The 23426-nt window shown below is 35.2% G+C and overlaps 1 protein-coding gene across 1 annotated transcript in view; it reads left to right on the top strand.

Moving 5' to 3' along the window:
• Positions 1-23426, top strand: part of SPATA17 (spermatogenesis associated 17) — a 198833-nt gene that overhangs the window by 136348 nt on the left and 39059 nt on the right. The window contains exon 9 of the mRNA XM_047077214.1: positions 4173-4308. Within this exon, the coding sequence (XP_046933170.1) occupies positions 4173-4308 (136 nt within the window). The remainder of the gene's footprint in view (positions 1-4172; positions 4309-23426) is intronic.

Genomic DNA, 23426 nt, shown 5'->3' with positions numbered 1-23426 from the left:
TCTTCCCTAAATGCCCACACGTTCAGGTAGTGATGTGTTTTTAAAGCCACTGTTTGTCCACAATGTATTTTAGAATTTATTCCAGATCTGAATCTTTGATGAAATTATAAAAATAATAGGCTAACCTGTATCTTCTTTATATGCTATTCATCCAATTGAAAAGAAATGACTGCAAGCAAGAAGTGCATCTGAGTATCTATTTAAAATTGGTAAAAGATAACATTTCAAAAAGTAATTGATATTTTCTAAAAGTTTGATTATAAGCTAAATTGATGTTTTTAGGGTTTTCATAGCTACTTGTACTTTTACAGAGCAAATCCTATTTAAGAATTAAATAATTGATTCCTAATTTGAAGCTAAATATTTGAAAAATATTTATAAACATCTAAATATTTTTAATACGTTACCTACATATGCACGTACATACATACATACACTTAAGAATATGCATACACGTTCCTTCAGTGAAACATTATGGCTGAATGAAAGTAAAATTAACTCGTGGACAGGAAAGTACTTAGTCTTTCAGCCTTGTCTTCTCAGCCATCCATTCCCTTGAGAAAGCAAATTTTGTTCAGACACAAAAGAAAAATGTACTATTAAAATGCAATTCAGAAGTGATAAAAAGTGTAAGTGCAGCAGCCGGCTCACAGCACCCCTCTTGTATACTCAGGGACATTGGGGCCACATTAATTTTTGTGCGTGTGATGTCCATCCCATGTGCAAATTAGTACTGGAAGGACCATAATCTGTCTTATATGAGAGCTCTTTTCCCAGGAGCATATGTAATACATGCGTGTGTAATCTTGTGTGATTCAAAGCTCTGTGTTCTGTTTATTTTTATTTTAAACAAATTTTTCCTAAGAATTTTTCATTAGGAAAAATATTAAAGAGCAGTTTATTAATAAACATTAAAAATAAATTATAGAGAAGTGTGAAAACTGATGAAATAATGCTTGTTTCCCCTTACTTTTTAAAGCAAAGTTATGAACGTAATGGCAAGGAAACAAATTTTCAATTGAATTTAGATTTTATTAAAAAGCCTTTCTTGTGTTAATTAAATGAGGTAATATATATGAAAATATTGACAAATGGTTAGGGTCAATACATCTGTTGAACTTCAACTTTGTTTTTCCAAAGTCTGAATTTCAGAATATTCTTCTCAGCAGAATATTCCACTTCACTGTATAATATATATTTTTTATTGCCCACATCTTTTTCTCTAAATGTTTCTTTTATTTAAAAAAGCATCAAACTCCAACTTCATTAGTACCATATCTTCTTTGATTACATTAATGAAAAGTGTTTGAAGTATATTCCTGTTTCCTTCATTAGATTTCTTTCCTCCAGATTATCTTTTATGCTTGGAGATGTGTCTGTCTTTCACGTTGGTATTTCCCCCAACTGGTAATCCATTCTTACATTCATATTAAAGGAGACTCTAAAAATCAGACTAGAAACTGTAGTTGTGTGTGAGTGTGGCTTTTTGACTGATAGGCTTTCCATTAAGAAATCTTCAAATGCCGAAATTTGAAGTTGTTTCTCTGGGCATTTCCAAGATCTTTTGAGAAGATGCATTAGTCAGATGAAGTGTTTAAGTCCCACTGCCAGTTCACATAGACATGAGCAAGGGAAGAGTTCACTGAGTAGACACTGATTTAAAACCCATATATCCCATTTGGTGCTTCCCCCTTGGCCTGCCACCTGCTCCCACTGAGACCAGAGCTCTCCAGTGTAAAGTTTCTGACAATAAACTCTTCTCATGGATGCATGGACTGGGAGAGGAACCTGGGGATTTAATCACTCCTTGCGTAGACTTTTAATCTGTTTCCAGTTTTATCCCTCACTCTCACCTTCTGCAATAACTGTAGCTTTTTTCCCTGAGCCTCGCCAAGGTTGTGCAACATTGACCTTTCCCTTTAGCCTCTCCCTTTTCTGGAACTGCGATTTCAGTCGTTTTGAATTATCTATCTGCTTTTCACCTGCCCAAAATTTGTTGGTATTTTAATCTGCTGTTTCTCCTGTCCTCTTTCTTCTTGTAGATTTATAATTTTTTTTTCTTTACTCTTATTTCAGAGGGTTCTGGTGAGGTTTTTTAACAATTCACCACATTACATCAAAATCTTAGATGTGGATTTTAAAATTTTGATCTTTTATGTTGATCATGGTAACACATTAGAATAAGAATGATGATGATAATGATAATGGTGGCTGTGACAACAAGCTACTTCTACTTGTTCATTCCTTACAACAACCCTGGATGGAAGTAAAATCTCATATAGAGGTCAAGTAACATCCATAAGGGAACACAGCTGGCAAGGGCAAAGCTAAGATGTGGATACAGATCTGGGTGACTGAAAAGCCCCGTTATTCATAACCCCTGCCAAAGATGCCTTCATTATTTGGGTGAGTTGAAGAATGAAACTGAACTACTGTCTTACAACATACACAAAAAGTTTACTTAAAATGGATTAAAGACTTGAATATAAGACCTGAAACCTTAATTAATACTCTTAGAAAAAAATCATAGTGAGTTCCTTGACCTCGGACTTAGGGATGATTTTATTGGATTTGACACCAAAAGCCAAGGCAGCAAGAGCAAAAATACACAAGTGGAACCACGTCAAAATAAAAAGCTACACAGCAAGAGAAACCATCAACAAAATGAAAAATCAACCTACTTAATGGGAGACAACATTTACAAATCATGAATCTGATAAGAGGTTAATGTTTAAAACATGTAAAGAACTCATACAACTTAATAGCAAAAAGAGAAACAGTTTAATTTTAAAACGGACAGAGGACTTACATAGACATTTTTCCAAAGAAGGCATACAGATGGGCAACAGGTATATGCAAAGATATTCAACATCACTAATCATCAGGGACATGCAAATCAAAACCACAAGGAGTCACCTTACACCCGTCGGAAAGATACAAGTGTTGGCAAAGATGTGGACAAAAGGAGACTCTTGTGTACTGTTGATGGGAATGCAAATTGGTAAATTGGTGCAGCCACTGTGGAAAACAGTGTAGAAGTTCCTCAAAAAATTAAAACTAGAACTCCCTACTGTATGATCCAGCAGATTCACTTACGGATTTATTTGAAGAAAACAAAAACACTAACTCAGAAAAGCATATTCACCCCCATGTTCACTGCAACACTATTTACAATAGCCAAGATATGGAAATGTCTTGTCCATCAGTGGACGAATGGAAAAAGGATATGTGGTATATACAATGGAATATAATTCAGCCATAAACAAGAATGAAATCTCGCCATTTGCAACAACATGCATGGACTTTGAAGGCATTACGCTAATCGAGATAAGTCAGACAGAGACAAATACCATATGATCTGACTTATATGTGAAATCTTAAAAAAAAAAAAAAAAGTCCTGATAGATAACCGAGAACAGATTGGTGGTTGCCAGAGATAGGGGGCGGAGGGCAGGTGGATGAAATGAGTGGAGAGAGTCACAAAGGTGCAAAATTCCAGTTATAAAATAAGTAAGTTATTGGGATGTAATGTACAGCATAATGCTCTCATTTATAATACTGTGTGGCATATTTGAAAGTTGCTAAGAGAATGAATCTTAAAAAATTCTCATCACAAGAAAAAAAATTCTGTAACCGTGTATGGTGACAGATATTAACTAGACCTGTGATGATCATTTCACAATATATACAAATATTGAATTATACTATACATCTGACACTGATATAACCGTGCTTGTCAATTATACCTCAATAAAAAAAGGAAAGTATATTTGAAGACAACCCATTTCAATGAGAATTTTTTATACTGGGCATCCTTTTCATTTTTGGATACCATTTTTAAATTAAGAAAGTTTTTGTTCACACAATAAATTTTAAGTAAGTTACTTGGCATCATTAATAAGTTTATTAAAATTTTTCTATATTTCCAAGATATTTGAAACTTATAAAAAATTCTGTGAGAAAAGTTTGATATCTCCATTTACTGAATGAGACATGAAGATTCATAAAAGTTAGTAACAGAGATAGTGGCAGAGGTTGAAGTGGAATCCAGGTATTCTGATTCCAAGCCATGTTTTATTTTCACTATGCTTTAGTACTTCTCTTAATTCTAATTTTTTAAATCAAATATCTGTAGATATAAAATTAACAATATCACTTAAATATTCTTTCAGGTTTTTGCCATTTTCTTCCTACCATAAAAATAAAAAGTACATCCCATTAATGCATTCATCAAGCAAGTATGGTCCCAGTTCTTACGGAAGTCAACATTTTAGAGATGAAAATCCTAAGAAATGGATCTGTGACAAGGTAAGTTGGTGAACATTTAAAAATGATGTCCCTTTGGAAAGGCTAAAAATATGCACCAATTGCAACAAATATAAATATTCTCATTGCAGCTAACACTTTCCTGGTTATAAAATTATTTATAGCTATTTTATGTATACATGACACTGCCGACTTGTGGCAGTGAAAGGTTTGTGTTTTTGTTTTTTAGTGTTATATGTCAGCCACCCTATGATCTCTGACATGCATCATGGCTTTGCCAAAGCCAGTCAGGGTCAAAGTTTGAATCTGCGATTACAGAGTAGAGTCCACTTCTCAGGCACGGAGATCAGCGCTTGGTTGTTTTCTCTCAACCTCTGTGTGTATGTGGATAGATGGAGAAGTAGATGATAGATAGATGGATAGCTAGATAGATGGATACATAGATAGATGGATAGATAGATGGATGGATAGATGGATAGATAGATGATAGATAGATAGATGATAGATAGATGGATAGATAGATAGATAGATAGATAGGAATATATAATATGATATAGAAAAGAAGAGGCAAATAAATATTAAATGACTCCAGAGTTATATTTGTTAGCATTTACATAAAAATTTCTAAAGAGGAAAAACACCAAGATTTCTTGTATAATATGAGGCCAATGAAAGTTGCTACTGTGTGTTTGTCCTATTATCTAACAGAAACTGTAACTTAATTACAAAAATAATTACACAGATAAAGTGAAGTTGTAAGTGACTTTTTGGAAAAGGGTTAAAGCCACTGAGGTCTATATAGTATATTAGACATACTGGTTCTATTAATAGTCTGTCAATGAGGATTTATTCATTTACACACGGCCTCCTTCCAAAAGGATTTAAGGCACCATACTAAAAGGCAAATACAGCAAAGGTTATATTTGAGAAATAAAAATAAGAGAAAGTGATCTTAAATGAGAACAGTTGTCTATGCTCACAAAATAAAGGGAACATGACTGCAGTGGCAGCAGGAATTTCAGCTTATAGATGACGAAGATGAAGAGGAAAACACAAGTTATAGACATATCCTCATTACTCAAGAGGAAGAAACATGTTAGACCCTTAAGAAAAATGAGATCTTTCTTTATTTTACTAAACTCTAAGAAAAAGTCTTTTTTTAGGATATTGTAACCATGGGATTACCAAGGGTAAGTTACTGGGGAATGCTGTGGATTCTTTAGAAAGTGCCTTTTTCTTTTCACCTACTAAGTCATCTTTCTTAAAAAATGATCTCTAAAATACTAAATAATAATTCCACAGCATAAGGAATGTGTACAGTGAGTAGTTCTTCCTAACTCCTTGATTGGCAAACCTAAATATTTGGTGATGATGTATTCTAGGCATTTGCTTTTACCTAATATGCAACCATTTAGAATATAAGCTAAATATAATTTTCAAACTATTTAATTTCATATTTTGAATGTGCATAATATGATCTACATCTTATTTCTATTTGACATAAACATCTTTTGCTCTTATGCCCTCTCACCATTTTATTTAATTCAAGGAAGTGTTCATTTCTTTAAAACATAAATGACTTACCTTAGGACATTAAGCTACTTTACAGTAAGAAAGATTCTTGTGCAAATGTTTCTTTCCTAAAATAATACGGTTCTTTTTGGTTTTATATGACAGATTCACCTCATACATTCTGACATTCCAAGAATATGCATTTATCTGGGGTGCCTGGGTGGCTCAGTGGGTTAAATGTCTGACTCCTGATATCGACTTAGGTTATGATCTCACAGTGGTGGGATTGAGCCCCTGGTCAGGCTCAAGGCTAAGCATGGAGCCTGCTTAAGATTCTCTCTTTCCCTCTGTCTCTTTCTGCCCCTCCCCCGCACTGGCTTTCTCTCACGTGCAGACACACGCTTTCTCTCAAAATAAATAAATAAAACATTAAAAAAAAGAATATGCATTTGTCTTACTGAAGTAAGCAACTTCATGGACATACAGAGACTTTTGGTTACTCGCTAAAGTGAAAAATAGTTTATTTTGTTCTTTTGAGGAATCATTGTGTGCCTCTGCATACTTTTAGAAAGTATACATACTTTAAAAGTTAATGACAAATGGGGCGCCTGGGTGGCGCAGTCGGTTAAGCGTCCGACTTCAGCCAGGTCACGATCTCGCGGTCCGTGAGTTCGAGCCCCGCGTCAGGCTCTGGGCTGATGGCTCGGAGCCTGGAGCCTGTTTCCGATTCTGTGTCTCCCTCTCTCTCTGCCCCTCCCCCGTTCATGCTCTGTCTCTCTCTGTCCCCAAAATAAATAAAAAAAAAAAAAAAAACGTTGAAAAAGAAAAAATAAATAAAAGTTAATGACAAATAATTGTTCTTGTAGGCCCCCCAAATTAAGATGGAAACGTGTAGGGATTTTAAAGCCTGGGTGTTGTATGGAAACCAATTTGACAATAAATTTCATACATTGAAAAAAAAAATCTGATTAAATCATGAATCTACTTAACGCTACATAAAACCATGTAGAAAAATACTAAAAACAAATTGAAATTCCTTCTTCTCTCCATTCCTTCCTTATTTCTTACTACTTTCTAACCTCTTCAAATAACCATATTAAATAAACAAATCATTCTTCTGTGTGGCTAATGTAATCCGCACAATATAGGGGGAGACATTTTGTTGTTTATATGTTAAATCTTACAACTATTAGACATAATTTATATTTTGACTTGATATTAAGTGATTTGGGTGAGAATTGGGTCCAGTAAACTACTAAAGGTAGGCTTCTTTTTCTTTATTTTTATAAAACTTTTTTCTTGATTACTGAGGTTGTAGTTAACAATTTATTCATTATTAGTGGAGTAAGGATAGTTTTAGGGAAGCTAGAGTTATTAAGCTCCAAATATTGAAGAAGGAAAGCTGACCTGGTTTGTGCTTCTTCTGTGGGAAGACAGACTGTTTACAAACATTTAAATGTACATGACATTGAGTTGAAAGCAGTAAATTGATTTCAGCCAAGAAACAGCTCAATTAAATATAGGTGGTTCCTGTTTCTCCACATTTTCCATCATGTTTTAAGATCATCCCTTTCTCTTCTATCTTCTATAGGCATGGAGGTTATAATTTTCAAATGATTTGTTACACGATGTTGAAAGGTATCAGTTAAGAGAAAATCAAATGTTAATTAGATACTGTTTCTCTAATCACATTCACATTAACTCAATTAAATATAAAATATTATTTGGTATTTTTGTTTTATGTTTAATGCTGTTGATACAAATAACACTATACAAGGACATCACAAAGTCAACACATGGAGAGCAAATAGTACAGTTTTTTCTTCATAGTATGAAAATCAATAATGAAAACTAACATATATATTATTTTTCTTAAAAGCATGGAAATCTATAAGAAAAAATATAATAAAACATATCATATCACTTACGCATATTTCTTTAATCTATTCATAAAATGCTCCAACTTAAGTTGTTAGATTGGTAGGCCTGTGTCTTAAATGGTCAAACTTTTTAAGTTCAGGTAAATAATTTGTATTTATAAATCCTTTGTCATGCTGATATCAATCTTTAAAATAAAAGTGAAGTTCAATAAGGAGTATATACCAGTCAGTCACTATTAATTTAATCTATTTGGGTAGATCTAAAAGAGTTGGACAATACAAAAATACAGTGTACTAGAAACATTCTTTTGGTTGTCAAAACATTCACATATGTTCATATTTACTGAAGCAGAAGTAATAGTCTAAGGCCTTTATCTAAATTGGAATGAGTTCTCATATGCATTTTAAACAATTGATTTTAATGGAACGATTTCATGTTTTCCCATGTTTGCGGAGTTCAGGAAGAGACTTTTAAGATGGCTCATGTCCATAGAGCCTTTCTTCATATGCCTTATTGTAGGTGAATTACAACAGTAGGGCAGCCCTTTTTTGTTATTTTCACATACATTTTCGTCCTAAACAGGATTTCATAAGCTACAAAGCATAAAAATATCTAGTACTCCGAAGAATTAATTTAGAGAACCTAAGCATATTGCACAGAACATAAAGTTGACCTTTACCGTCTACAGCTTTTGGAATGGAGTGGGATGTGGAACACATCAGAGATTTAATGTGGCACATCGCTGTCTGCAGAAACTTGGGTGGGACTGTGACTGCTTGCCCATTGCACCCGGTGATTGAATCTGCTGTCACCAGCATCCTGATAATAATGAACATTCAGCTTAACGACCGTGATTATGATTATCATAATTGATGTGCAAGTGCAGTGTGTGGGGATCATTACAGCTGAACTGTACAGCAGAGAAACATGCCTCAGTTATGGATAATTTTACTTTTATGCATTGATTGGGATAAAATATGCCATTCTATTTCAACAGACCAGCTTCATATAATTTTAAGAATCTTTCTGTACATGTTGATTGATGATTACTTACTTGCTGAAAAACAGCCCCTTACAGTTGTTTGTTTTGTTTCGTTTCATTAGTAAATGTAAACAATTAAATAATTAGGTGTAATTGAGGGAAAACATTTTGCTTATGAGGTTGGCCTTCAATAATCAAGTATTCAGTTTAAGTGTTTTTTTTTTTTCTCTCTCTCTCTCTTTCTCTCTCACAATGCACCAGGGACCGAAATGCTTCAATTTTTTTTTTCCTGTGGTTACCCTCGTATTAGTCTTCTTGAAGTCAGTAGGCCTCAGGAAAAATAGGGGTTTAGATAATTTTTATTATAGATCTATAGATGCATTTGCATATGTATGTATTTATTATACTCATTTTTATGTATTTTAGAAAACAGGACAGAGCCAAATATTATTTATTAAAATAATATTTAACCTATGGAATAATCTTAAAATATGTGTATTTACACCATCTATGTTTTTTAATCACTGCCTTGTTTCTGATAGATTTATTGTATTGTGTAGTAATTTTCAGTTATGCTTTTACAAAGGATTTCTGATGTGAATTTTAACTTGTGACTGAAAGTAATGGGTGCAGTGATATATCCAAGATTTTCAGTAGCTAAGATCTGACCGTATTAGTCTATGATTATTAACCTAAGGGCTTAATTTGCATTTAAGTCCAAAATGTTACATTTGAGTGACGAACAATCATAATAGAACACATTTTCATAAAGCATAGTAAGCTATTAAAAAAACTTTTATTTTGTAACTGCAGTAGAGTCTGGGATTGAGAGATCTTTCCGTCAGATTATTAATAACTGTACAGCTCTAAAGAGACTCTGGCAAACATTTCCTTCTGCTATCTGTAAGATTTACGTTACCCCAGGTAAGCTGTTTGCCCTACATGTGCAGCTGTACTGCATGGTATAGGACAGAATCTTTGTTTGACAGTGAGAGGTTTTATAGCTCGCCTGTAAAATTTTTCTTTTGACAATTTTTGGTCCCAATGTGATTCTTGAACTTTATTAGAAGTTCTTCTTTAAGTTTGTCTCCAAAAAGTCAACATATGCTAGTCTTCTTTGCGTAGTTACTAATTGAGGAATTCTTCAATGACAAAGATCTTGGAGTATGTTATCTGCACTTCTCTGCAGTTAATCTCTTAACCTTAATTTAAAAAAATAAAACCTCAAATGCCTCTATTTATCTTGTTGTTGTTGGAAATCAGGTTAATGTATCAGCAAAAATTTTAGGCTTCTAGACTTTTGCCCTAATCCCTAGGTATAGGATCACAGCTTTAATTTCTTTCTGTGACCTCCTGATGATGTCTTTATCTGACTTGGCAAAAAATGAGGTTTACCAGAATTTGGAGCCCCAAAATGACTGCAAATGTAACGAGTGAATATTGTTGATGTCTTAGAAAGAGGCTGATTTTGATCTTAGGCATTATGGAAGTGTTGGCACTATTATATGAACATGAGAATTAGCATGAACGGTACTTACTCAAGTGTCATTCTGGCTATGTCTGCAGGTTTGGCATGGAGAAGTCAAAGGGATATTTGTGTGTGGTGAGAGCATCTAAGACATACTCTCTTAGCAACATTAGTTCTCTAGAACTTATTCATCTTAAAACTGAAACTTGCTCCCTTTAACCAATATTGCTTCATTTTCTCCATCCCCAGTCCCTGGTAGTCACCAATCTACTCTGTTTCTAGGAGTTAAACTAGTATAGATTTCATATATAAGTGAAATTATATAGTATTTGTCTTTCTCTGACTTATTTCACTTAGTATAATGCCCTCAGGGTTCATCCATGTTGTCTCAAATAGCAGAATTTCCTTTTTTATTGCTGAATGATATGTGTGTGTGTGTGTGTGTGTGTGTGTGTGTGTGTGTGTGTGTGTGTGTGTGTGTATCATGTCACATTTTCTTTAACCATTCATTCATCAGTGCACACATAGGTTGTTTCCATGTCTTGACTATTGTGAGTTACCTGTAGTGAACATGAAGGTGCATTTACCTCTTTGAGAAGTGATTTCATTTCCTTTGGTTATATATCCAGAAGTGGGATTGCTGAGTGATACAGTAGTTCTATTTTTGATTTTTTGAGGAACTTCATAATGTTTTCCATAATGTTTTCCATAAGGGCTGTACCAATTCACGTTGCCATGAACAATACATAAGGGTCCCCTTTTCTCTATGTCCTCACCAACACTTATCATTATCCCTTGTCTTTTTGGTAAAAGTCTAGCACATTATTAAGGCTTTTGTTATATATTGTCAAACTGCCCTGAAGAAAATGTATAGTTTATTCTACAAGAGTGACAGTAAATTTGTAGAGATGTGAATTAATTTTAGAAGTGTCAGGAATACACATAATGTTAAAATTGAAAATGAATTGGATGTGATAAAGTAAGAAAAAACAAAGTTTTCTGATTACTCCTAAGTTTCTGCAAGGGACAAACTGAATTTTTAGTGATACTATTCACTGAGATTGGGAAAAGAAAAGGATCAGAGTTTGCGGGGCAACTGTAGGGAAGGAATCTTGAGTTCAATCTTGTACATGTTTGGGTTTGAGATGACTTTGACTCATCCAAGTAGAAATGTTAAATAAATAGCTGAATATACATGTCTGTTGCTTCAAACAACAGCTTTGACCAGAGTCACAAAATCGAGTAGATCTGGTTCATAAATAAAATTTAGTAAATTCGGTTCATAAATAATCCTTGAAATCATGAAAATGAGCGAAATAGCCTAAAGTAAAACCACAGAGTAATGAGAGGGCGGCTAGAAGTTTTGAGGAGTGCTGACGTTTAATGGCCATTTGGAGTAAGACGAGCAGTCAAGGAGGTAAACGTGAAGAAAACCAAAAGAATATGCTTATCAAAGAAGTCAAGGAAAGATAATGCAGTAAGAGTGATGAACCATGGCCAGTGATGCTATGAAGTTGAAGAAAGTGAAGATTAAAAAAAGCTCCATAGATTTAGAGAAATGAAAGTCATTGGTTACTTAGCAAGAGCTGATTCAATGACCATATGAGGAACTAAGCCGGACTGTAGTAGCTTGAGAAGGACTAAAAAAATAGGGTTGGCGGGTGGGGTAAGGGAGAGATCAAACGTAGATAATTATTTGAATAAGTTTGGCTGTGAAAGGGAGAAGAGAGGTTTATAGGGCAATAGCTATAGGGAAATACATAGTAAAGTATCCTTTTTAAAAGGTGGAAGAAGTTAGCATGAATAAATTTTACTGTGCTGTGTCTATATTATTATTTAACCAATTCCTGTGATTTCATATTAATTTGTCTCTTAAATTAATCTTTTTGAATGTTCATATTCGGAAGCAGTGCTGAGGGCAGCGCTCCCACAGCTCAGCCTTTGCCTACAAATGTGTTTAAAGCCACCATTCTCTCCCACAGGCGATTTTGCAGTTTGGGCAACATATAGACACATTTGTGGCTGTGACACTGGGCGCAAGGGGGTGCGAGGGGGTGCTACAGGATTCTAGTACCACCCACCTTGAGGCTCTGCACTCCTAAATTTACTATAATGTACAAGACAGCCCCCCACAACAAAGAACTATTTCCCTAAAATGTCACTCATGCCGCTGTTTAGAAACCTTGGGTTAAAAAAGAGCATGCATGTTTTTAAGGCTTTTGATTCATCTTCCCAAATGTCTGACAGAAAGAGTAATCTCATTTGCATGTCCACCTAGAAATTTATGTGAGCTTCCATTGTCCTGCATCTCATCAATTCTGAGTATCGTTTATCATCATTAATTTTACAAATGAAAATGGCATCTTGAAAATTTTACATTACTTTGATAAAAATTTATCCTAAAAATCTTTTCAGATCATTAGTCACTTGCTCTATAAGTTACATGTTTACGTCTTTTGCCCATGTTTCTTTCATTAGCTTGTTTTTTCTCTATTTTTTTTTTTAATTATATATATGAACACTTGCTTTCGAGGTAGGTTTTTTTTCTTATTTATCCTGCTTGGAATTCTTTGGGTTCCTTGATTTATAATATCTTTTACCAAATTGGAAAAATCTCAGCCACTATATCATCTTCAAAGTTTAGTATTTCTTCCTCTTCTCTAAATTTTCTGAAATTCTGATTTGATATGTTTTCTATATATGTGATGTATTGTAACCTTTATTTCATGTTTTTCTTTGCCTTGTCTCTTCATGTTGATTGTTGTATACTTTTATTAAAACTATTTTGTATGTCTGTCTTCAGTTGTGTGTACTCCGTTGTTAAATCCATGGGATTTCTAGTCTCAATTTTTTTTTTTATTTATTTATACACACTCTACTTTTTTTTTCTTTTTCAAGTGAGTCTGGTCAATTTTGATACTGCCCTGTTCATTTTTTATTCTTTTAATTCTCTTAAAAAATTATTTTTGGTGGGGCGCTTAGGTGGCTCAGTTGGTTAAGCTCATGACTTTGGCTCAGGTCGTGATCTCACAGCTCGTGGGTTCGAGCCCCGTGTTGGGCTCTGTGCTAGACAGCTTGTTCAGAGCCTGGAGCCCACTTCAGATTCTGTGTCTCCTTCTCTCTCTGCTCCTCCCCCACTCATGCTCTATCTCTCTCTGTCTCTCAAGGATAAATAAATGTAAAAAAATAAAAAAAATAATAATAATTGGAGCACATGGGTGGCTACATTGGTTAAGCTCCCTAATCTTGATTTTGGCTCAGGTCATGATCTCACCATTCATAAGATCAAGCCCCACATTTGGCCATGTGCTGACAATGCAGAACCTGCTTGAGATTCTCTCTCTCTCTCTCTCTCTCTCTCTCTCTGCTCCTCCTCTAAATAAATAAATAAATAAATAAATAAATAAATAAATAAATAAATAACTTTTGTGGCTGCCAGCAATTAGCCCAAAGGTTGTTTTCATTATATAATTCCAAAGTTTGATATTCAGTCAACTGTGAGTCATGATGGATTTTTTCATCGACAGCCTTCTTTTTGTTATTTAAAATGGTTTTCATTTAACATTTTCTATTGTCTTAATTTTTGGATTATGAGTTTTTGTTCCTTGGAGTGTTATGTATGGGAATTTTTTGATGCCTGGTTTAAGGTACATTTCTTCGGAAATAGTTTCTGTTTGTTTCTACCAAGAGCTTCATGGTACTGCCCACCTGGGACCTCTGTGAACTGAACTTTGGTTTGACATCCACACCTATATGAGGACAAGTTCATTGTTAGGAACTCGCAGGAAAGACTTTTTTTTTCCTCTGTCTCTCCACTCAACCGACAGCCAAGAATGAGACAGGGACATATGGCAAAGTCTCCCTCCTAGGGTCATTTTCCTTTTCTCGTTCATCTTCAGAGAATGTCATTTTTCAGGAGTGCTGCATTTATACAGAGTTCTCCAGTGTAACTTCACACTCTGCTGCCGCCCAGTTGTCAGTTGCTTGATCGTGTACCATGTTACACCCAAACTCTAAGAGTCTGTAAATAAATACATACCTCGAGACAAACACTGACTGTGGCCCTCACGAGATTTGCACTTTCTTGTCAATTCTTTCTTCCAGAGAATCCCTTGTGTTTTCTTCCAGGTCATCTGTATATTAAAAAGATCTTAAAATCTTGGGGCATCTTGGTGGCTCAGTCGGTTAAGCATCCAACTTTGGCTCAGGTCATGATCTCATGGTTTGTGAGTTGGAGCCCCATGTCGGGCTCTGTGCTGACAGCTCAGAGCCGGGGGCCTGCTTGGGATTCTGTGTCTCTCCCTCTCTCTCTGTCCCTCTCCTGCTGACACTCTCTCTCTTTCTCAAAAATAAATAAACGTTAAAAAAATTTTTTTAAAGATCTTAAAATCTTTTATCCAGAAATTTTAAGTGAAACAAACCTCCCGAACTTCTATTTGCTGTATTGCCAGAAATTAAAGTACTGACCCTTTCTCTATCTCAAATGTTGGGATAATTTTTGCTAGGTAACAAATTGTCTATTAATTTAAATTGTCTATTAATTCTGTGCGGTTATTTTAGAGGGGAATGGTTCTTACCTAAGATACCCTTGTAAAGTTTTTCTAAATATTAAGTAATTCGTTACCTTAATATAGTATCAATTGATTTGAAATTTCTTCTTGTGTGATGATGATTCAGTTTTACATTTTTACAAATAGCTACTAAGTTCCCTTAATACTGTTTATTACATTGTTTCTTATGGTTAGCAATGCTATTATTTTTATTATTCTCTTCATTTAGTTACTATTTTATTTACTTTGGGATTTTTGTAGATTTTTTTTTTTCTTTTTTAAAGAGACAGAAAGAGCAGGGGAGGGGCAGAGGGGGAGAGGTTTAGAAAGTCTGAAGCAGGCTCCAGGCCCAGCTGGGAGCCCAGCTCTGGGTTGGGACTCAGGATGGTAAGATCATGACTTGAGCTGAAATCAAGAGTCAGACGCTTAAGCAACTGAGCCACCCAGGTGCTCCTAGACTTTCTATCATTTTATATTAACGTTTCTATTGTATGCACCACACTTACAGTTTTATATATTGTATGTTTTTAAAATGTTACCTCAATTATGTGTCAAGCAGATACAGACACCAGAATATTATTTATAATAATAATGGCACAATGTACTCTCCACCTGACTTACAGAAAAAAATACTCCTGGGGCGCCTGGGTGGCGCAGTCGGTTAAGCGTCCGACTTCAGCCAGGTCACGATCTCGCGGTCAGTGAGTTCGAGCCCCGCGTCAGGCTCTGGGCTGATGGCTCAGAGCCTGGAGCCTGTTTCCAATTCTGTGTCTCCCTCTCTCTCTGCCCCTCCCCCGTTCATGCTCTGTCTCTCTCTGTCCCAAAAATAAATAAACGTTGAAAAAAAAATTAAAAAAAAAAATACTCCTATTATTTGGAGTCTTACGTGTCCCTCTTAATGATTCTGTGCTTTCGGTTCCTAACTAGAGGTATCTGCTATCCTAAATTTTTAATAATTTCTTCACTTTGATCTATACTTTTATTACATATATTTATATGCCTAAGCAGCTAGTTTTGCATGATTAGGCACTTTATATATACGTCTTTTTATAGGTGTGTAAATTATACCATGTGTTTTTTTTTAACAACTTGCTATATAGCTACATTTCATTCTTTTTCACTGATGTAAAGTATTTCATACATCAGTTTGCCACAGTTTATCCATTTTACTGGAGATGAATATGGGTTCGTTATAGCTTTTTTGCTCTAGGAAACCATGCTGTTATGAGTGTTACACCTGCTCTCTTACATATCTCCTGGCTCCTGTATGAAAGGTATTACTGTTTGTAGGATATGTCCATCTTTACATTTGTTCATAAGAACTTATTTTTCAAAAGGTTCTACAGATTTAGGGTAATAAAGGGATATCCAGTATTCCTGACAACATGTATTATTGTTAACTTGAAAATGTTTTGCCAATCAGGGGCACCCTCGTGGCTCACTCAGTTGAGCAGCCGACTTCGGCTCAAGTCATGATCTCGCGGTCCGTGAGTTCAAGCCCCGCTTTGGGCTCTGTGCTGTCAGTTCAGAGCCTGGAGGCTGCTTCAGATTCTGTGTCTCCCTCTCTCTTTGCCCCTCCCCCACTCACGCTCTGTCTGTCTCTATCAAAAAATGAATAAACGTTAAAAAAAATTAAAATGTTTTGCCAATCAGCTAAGTGTAACATTACAGTTTTAATGAACATTATCTTGATTTTAATGCAGTTGTCCTTTCTTCTCAAAGAGTGCACTCTGTCAATAAAAATTATAGCTTTTTTTCCACATAGAGTCTTCACATTGTTACTAGGTTTATTCCTAAGTATTTGTTATTTGATTGTTAGTGTGCAAGAGTTCTTCTCTCATTTATTTTCCAACTTTCTCTTGTTATATAGTCATTTTTTTGTTGTTCACATGTGTTTTTGTTATTGTATTGTTTAGTTTATTCAGGTTACCATAAAACACCACAGACTGGGTGGCTTAAACATCAGACATTTACTTTCTCACAGGCTGGAAGAACCAAGATCAAGGTGCTGGCAGGGGTGGCTTCTGGTGAGGAATCTGGCTTATAGACAGCTGCCTTCTCACTGCTGTGTTCCCACAGGGCCTCTTCTCTGGGCATGCATAGAGGAGGAGGGGGAGGAGGAGGGGGAGAAGCACAGAGGGGGAGGGAAGGGGAGGGGGAGAGGGAGAAGGAGGAGGAGGGGGAGAGGGGGAGGGGGAGAAGCATAGAGGGGTAAGGAAGGGGAGGGGGAGAGGGAGAAGAAGGAGAAGGGGAGAGGGAGAGGCTGAGAGGGAGGGAAGGGGGAGGGGGAGGGGGAGAAGCAGAAAGAGGTAGGGAAGGAGAGGGGGAGAGGGAGAAGAAGGAGGAGGGGGGAGGAGAAGGGGGAGAGGGGGAGGGGGAGCATAGAGGGGGAGGGAAGGGGAGGGAGGGGGGAGGGAAGGGGAGGGAGAGGGGGAGGAGGATCATGGAGGGGGAGGGAAGGGGAGGGGGAGAAGGAGGGGGAGAGGGGGAGGCTGAGAGGGAGGGGGAGGGGAGAAGGAGGCGTGGTGGGAGGGGAGGGGGGGAAGGGGACAGGGAGAGGGATTGAGAAAGAGAGAAAGAAATGCATTTTATTCTCTTCCTCTTCTTGTACTTCTTATGATACTAGACCTATTGGATTATGTTTTGGAGTCAGAGTCTCTCATTTTAAATTGCCACTTTGGTGTATAATTTTGACCAAATTTAAAAAATTCTCTGTATCTCAGTTTTTTCATCTGTGGAAAGGGAAAATATTTTACCTTACTCACAGTGTTGTCATGATGACAGAATTAGGAACCGTATAAGTGACTTAGAATACCCAACATGGTAAACACCATACAGTTTAGTTATTATTATATTTATGACCCTTTTGGTTTCTTTTCCCATTCTATTATTCTATTAGTATATTTTGATCACTAATGTTGAAATGATATCCTAAATCTCTAATGCTCTCTGTATCTATCATTTAAAATTTCTCCGTCATTAGCCCCATGTTCATGTGTTAACATTAAAAAAGCTATTTAGACAGTAACAATAAAATAACATTAATAAATTGACTGAGTCCTAGATCATTAAAAGATTAATTTGCCCTGTATTACTATTAAATTTATTTTCCATACCATATATATTTCATGTTTTAATATTACAAAAGTTAAATATTGAATTTTAAATATATCAGACATCTAACATGTTACTTCTAACACAATATGTGAAAGCTTTCTATCAAGCTGAATTTTAATTCATAGATAACATTTCCTATCCTTTTGTATCTCTCAGTTGATTTTTATATCAGAATATAAAAAGCAGTGCTTTAAAAATCGTTTTTGGTAAATTTCCAAGTTGGTGCTTAATACTGTTTTTAACTCTTACAAAAAAGAACAGGAAACCAGCAGTGACACAGACCATAAAAATAAAGGACAAGTCAAACACTTCTTTTGTTACCTTATTTTTTCATATCACTTTATGTAACCTGCAGACAAGTTCAGCACTCCACTCATCTGTCTGGAGATGGGCGTCCTGCTTGAGAATTCATTTAAGGAAACTGTTCCATTGTGAAAATTATTGTGAATGCAATTTCTTTTAATATGCTTAACTGAATATTTTCCAAACCATGCCTAAGTGCCATATATTTTCTCCCAAAGATGTTGGGCACAGAGTTATTTATCTGAACATTCATATCCATCCTAAAAAGATACTGGACACCATACTACCCAACTGATATTGAGAATTCTACAGTTAGTAACTTTGATTATACTAGTGGCATTCTGAAATAACGTCATTAACTCCGGATTAAACTACAAGCGCTTTTTTAGGTGGCTATTATAAGGTTATCAGCTCTTAGCAAAAAATTTAAATCTGCTAGCGTGCTCAGAGTTTAACCAGTATGAAATATCAGATGGCTAAAAAGTGAGACTTGCTGGTCTGGGCAGCAACGAACTCTAAGGGTATCGATTAAATACTATTAAGATACAAAAGTAGTGAAAATACTTCACACTGTTGACTGGCAAGATACAAATGTTGACCTTACTTTCTTATTAAATCTATTCCAAGAGCTATTCGCAAAGGTTCTGCTCACAATTGGAATATTTAAAAAAACCTAAATTTCTTCCTCTATAATTCCTCAGTTGGAAAATGTGGTCCCTTGATGATGATCTAAGGCTTTGAAGAATAAGTGGATTTCAAAGAGAAAATTAGATGGTACTTATTATGCTGTCTAACTAGCAATGCGTTGTCGTTTGTTGGACTATAAATGTCTTGCTTTCCCTACCTTCTTCCTTTAGTCATGGAACTTGCCTGTAAGAAACATGAGAGGAAAAAGTTGCTGTTTTACTCCTTCAACTGTTGTCCTTGCTTATCCCAGAGACAGCTCACACCTACGCCCAGTACAGAACATTTCATGGACTCCCTGACCCCCGGTTTCTTCGGAATCCAGTCTACCCACACAGTCACTTACGCCAGATCTCTACTTCCTTAGGAAAGTTTTTCCTAACTATACCCCCTCTGCCAAGTGAAGTTATGCATGACTGGCAAGTATAGTATTTTAAAAATTAAACCTTAGGGGCGCCTGGGTGGCTCAGTCGGTTAAGCGGCCGACTTCGGCTCAGGTCATGATCTCGCGGTCCGTGAGTTCGAGCCCCGCGTCGGGCTCTGTGCTGACAGCTCAGAGCCTGGAGCCTGTTTCAGATTCTGTGTCTCCCTCTCTCTGACCCTCCCCCATTCATGCTCTGTCTCTCTCTGTCTCAAAAATAAATAAACGTTAAAAAAAATTAAAAAAAAAATTAAACCTTAATGTAAAAACTACATCCTAGTCCAAAATTACATTTTTTCATGGTAAATAAAATATCATTTCTGTGCATTTATTCAGAATTATTATTATGTATTTTTTCAAAGTATGCTTTTGTTAACCCATCTAATTATTTGTCATTAGAAGACTGAGCTAGAAACATTGAGTCCAGATTTTTTGATGCCATGTACCGGGATGACGTTTCTTATAGCAATAAAATGAAGAGCAAATAGCATTTACCATATGCTTTTTTCCTTCACTTTTATGTCATGCTTGTATTATTTTAAGAAAATTACTTCCATTTTATTTGTGAACATATTCAGTAGAAGTTCATTTATATTGCTAAAGCCTATAAGCCATTAAAAAAAGACTGAAGCATTTTCTTCAGAATACTATTTTGAAGAGAAATAAATAGAATTTGAAACCATACTGTTTGAATCTAAAGGTTGCTTACATTATTTTGATGTGATTTTTGAGACATGCATATTTTTTTCTAATTGAAGTCAGAAATCATCTGTCATTTTAGATTTGACATTTAATATACATAAATAATGTCCAGAGGGTGGAAACAATCTAATTTGCAAGTATTAATATACTTTCTAATCCTAATAGCATTAATTGAGGAGCTAAAGTACTATATGTAAAATGTATATTTTGTTTTTAAAGTAGCTTTCATATTTGTGGGTAGCATTACCTAAATATCAAGGTACAGTGAAAATCCTAAAAATATACCAGAAAAAAGATAATAGAATATATTAGATATATTGTTCACAGGTAACATATATACTTTTTCTTTTTTACCCCAAAACATTATTGATAAAACTTCCCTGCTTTAACTTTCTCATCTTACTGATCTATAATAGACATAAATGCTTACAATAAAAAAGAATCTCAGGTTGCATGAATTTGTCAGAATTGGGGATTTTCAGTTATCACATGTTAAGTGTTTGGTATTCTATGAAGTAACTTATCTCAGAATATAGCTACTATGTTAGTATAATGTTATGGCTTAGTCGTATTAAAATAATCAATAGTAGCTTTAAGGATGATTTTTCATAATATGGTAACATAAAAGTAAAGTCCACATTTAGGAAAGCTTCTTTCTGCTATAGAGTGCAATATGATTTATAGTACAGTCTCAGTAAAGTCTACTGTTCCAAAGCAAAGAAAGGTAGTTTTTCAAATGTTATTAGTTTTTTTTTTAAAGAAATATATATATATATATACATATCATGACCTCATAGGGGATAACAATGTACTTAGTTCTAGTTTTTTTAGTTGATTTTTTTATTGAAGCGTTACCAATATACAGTGCTTCATTAGTTTCAGTTGTACAATATAATAATTCAACAATTCTATACATTACTCAGTGCGCATCAGGATAACTTTACTATTAATTCCCCTTTATCTATTTCACTCACCTTCCCTCTGGCAACCAGCAGTTTCTTCTCTGTATTTAAGAGTCTCTTTTTGGTTTGTCTCCTTTTTTTCCTTTGTTCATTTGTTTTGTTTCTTAAATTCCACATATGAAATCATATGTTATTTGCCTTTCTCTGTCTGACTTACTTCACTTAGCATTATACTCTCTAGGTCCATCCATGTTGTTGAAAATGGCAAGATCTCTTTTTCTTTTTTATGGCGGAGGAATATTCCAGTGTGTATGTATGTGGATAGACACTGGGTTGCTTCCATATCTTGACTACTGTAAATAATGCTGCAATAAACATAGGAGTCTGTGCCTTTTCAAATGAGTGTTTTGTTTTCTTTGGGTAAATACCCAATAGTGGAGTCACTGGATCATATGGTAATTCTATTTTTCATTTTTTGAGGAATCTCCATTGTGTTTTCCACAGTAGCTGCACCAATTTGCATTCCCACCAACAGTTCATGAGGGTTCCTTTTTCTCCACATCCCCACCGAGACTTGCTATTTCATATCTTTTTGACTGTAGCTATTCTGACAGGTGTAAGGTGATATCTCATTGTGATTTTGACTTGCATTTCCCTGATGATGAGTGACATTGAGCATCTTTTCGTGTGTATGTTGGCCCTTTGTATGTCTTCTTGGTTTTGTTTATAAATGTTGTGGTCAAAAAGTTTGTTACCTCTACAACATGTTGCCTGAGATATATGTCTTCAGCATATACTCGGAGTTTGTCTTTGCCCCATTAAGCTCACAAATCCTTTTCTGCACAACTACAAACACACACCCATATATAAGGAAAGGCATCACCGGGTGGGGAGGAAAGGGGAAGTGACTAAAGAACCAGCTTTTTCATATTGAAACTTACATATAAATGTGAAATTCCATACTATGATTATTTTCTCTATGGAAGTATAATTGTTCATTATACTTTATATTAATGTATAACAATTATACAATTGTCAATTATACCTCCATGACAAGCGTGTGTTACCTGGTTGTGGATTTGGACTTTAGTACACAAGAGCTGTCCGCTTATGTAGACTCCCTAGATCACTAATATAAGTCAAGTCACTAGCTTTCTTCCACTTAACCGTATTTCCCTTTGTAGGAAATAGTTTTACCTATCTTGTTTCTTCTACTTATCTTATGTGGGAAGTTTGACTTAAAGACAGGCAAAGTGGATTTTCAGTTTAAATCAGGAGACTGCTATTTTCTTCAGAAATAATGTTAAGACTTAAGTTAATAGTTTGATACCTTTTTTGACATCTTACTCTTTAGATATATAATTGGAGCTTTGGACCTCTGTCCAAAATTAAAGTGCAAATAACAAAAGCACAAAAAATTTGTATGCCATCAATTTAATTTTATCGGATACTAATTTCCTTCACGAAACAAATAAAACAATATATATTTTTTAATATTTGTTTACAATTATTACTCTCAAATGTCTATTTTATAAAAATGTAGACATGACTCCAAATTTTACGAATCCAAATTTTACAAGTAAAGAAATGAAATTGTGTAAAAATAAATTTCAATGAAAACACTACCATGTTTTCACTTTGAATAAAACCTGAAATGTTGGGGTAGACTTCTAATGTGGCAGTACCCTTCTCTTTCACATTATTTTGATTTCATGTTTTTGTTCTAATGACAACACACACTAAAAGAATAACTTACCTAGGTATGTCAGGCAGAATCAGAACTCCGATAACTTGCTTTGCCGGAGAGCAAAGGTTGGAGTAAAGGAATATAAAAGTTTTCCAAGAAATCTCTAGATTGAATTCATGTCATTTCATTTCTTTAGTCCTTAAGCCTTTGAGGTTATGTGTTTTGGAGTCTGCATTATTATCGAGGCCGTGACAGCTGAAAGTTGTGCATCCATGTATCCGTTTTAGGGACACCGCAGCAGAAGTGAATTGGAACAGAGATTTGTGATGTTCCTGGTGTTCAGAGATTTCTGTCTACACAGAAATAAACAAATTGTCATTTTCCATTTCAGCTTCCAAAAGCGTTTCCTCCAGAATATTAGAGAGTTGGCATAATTATCTTCCTCTAATCTTATTTTCCAGAGTAAAAGCTTTCGCAAAAGGATTCGTGACTTTACAGCACCATGTATAATATGGCTATAGTGCATTAAAGTGCATTTATAGTGCATAAAATTACCTAAGTAATCCAATCCATGAATGAACTCCATATCATATTGTTCTGACCATGACTTCCTATTTCTTCCAAGTATTTTTAAACTTACACTTAAAGTTGAATCCTTATCTTCAAGACTTCTCATTTCATATTCTGCCCTCTTCTTCTCATAAAAATTCTCTGGACATAAAAAGGCTCTGGCTTAAAGTTGACTACAGGAGTATGCATGCCTGTATTCAGGATTTTGGGGTAGCCTGTTTGACAGTAATTCATGCTGACGCAGAAAGAGATGATCAGGATGGAATGTGGAACTTTTTTTTTTCATCAAACAACAAAACCAGATGTTTTTCCAAAGATTGCAGATAATACACCTGGTCATGAAGTTTGAAGAATTTCCTTCCAGTTGAAGTTATACTCAAC

This window comes from Lynx rufus, unplaced genomic scaffold (assembly GCF_022079265.1).
Source record: "Lynx rufus isolate CCGP_SWC_20201006 ecotype Redwood Valley unplaced genomic scaffold, mLynRuf1.p SCAF_15, whole genome shotgun sequence".
Lineage (NCBI taxonomy): Eukaryota > Metazoa > Chordata > Mammalia > Carnivora > Felidae > Lynx > Lynx rufus.
Note: the sequence above shows the minus strand (reverse complement) of the source record. Positions and strands in the feature narration are given on the sequence as shown.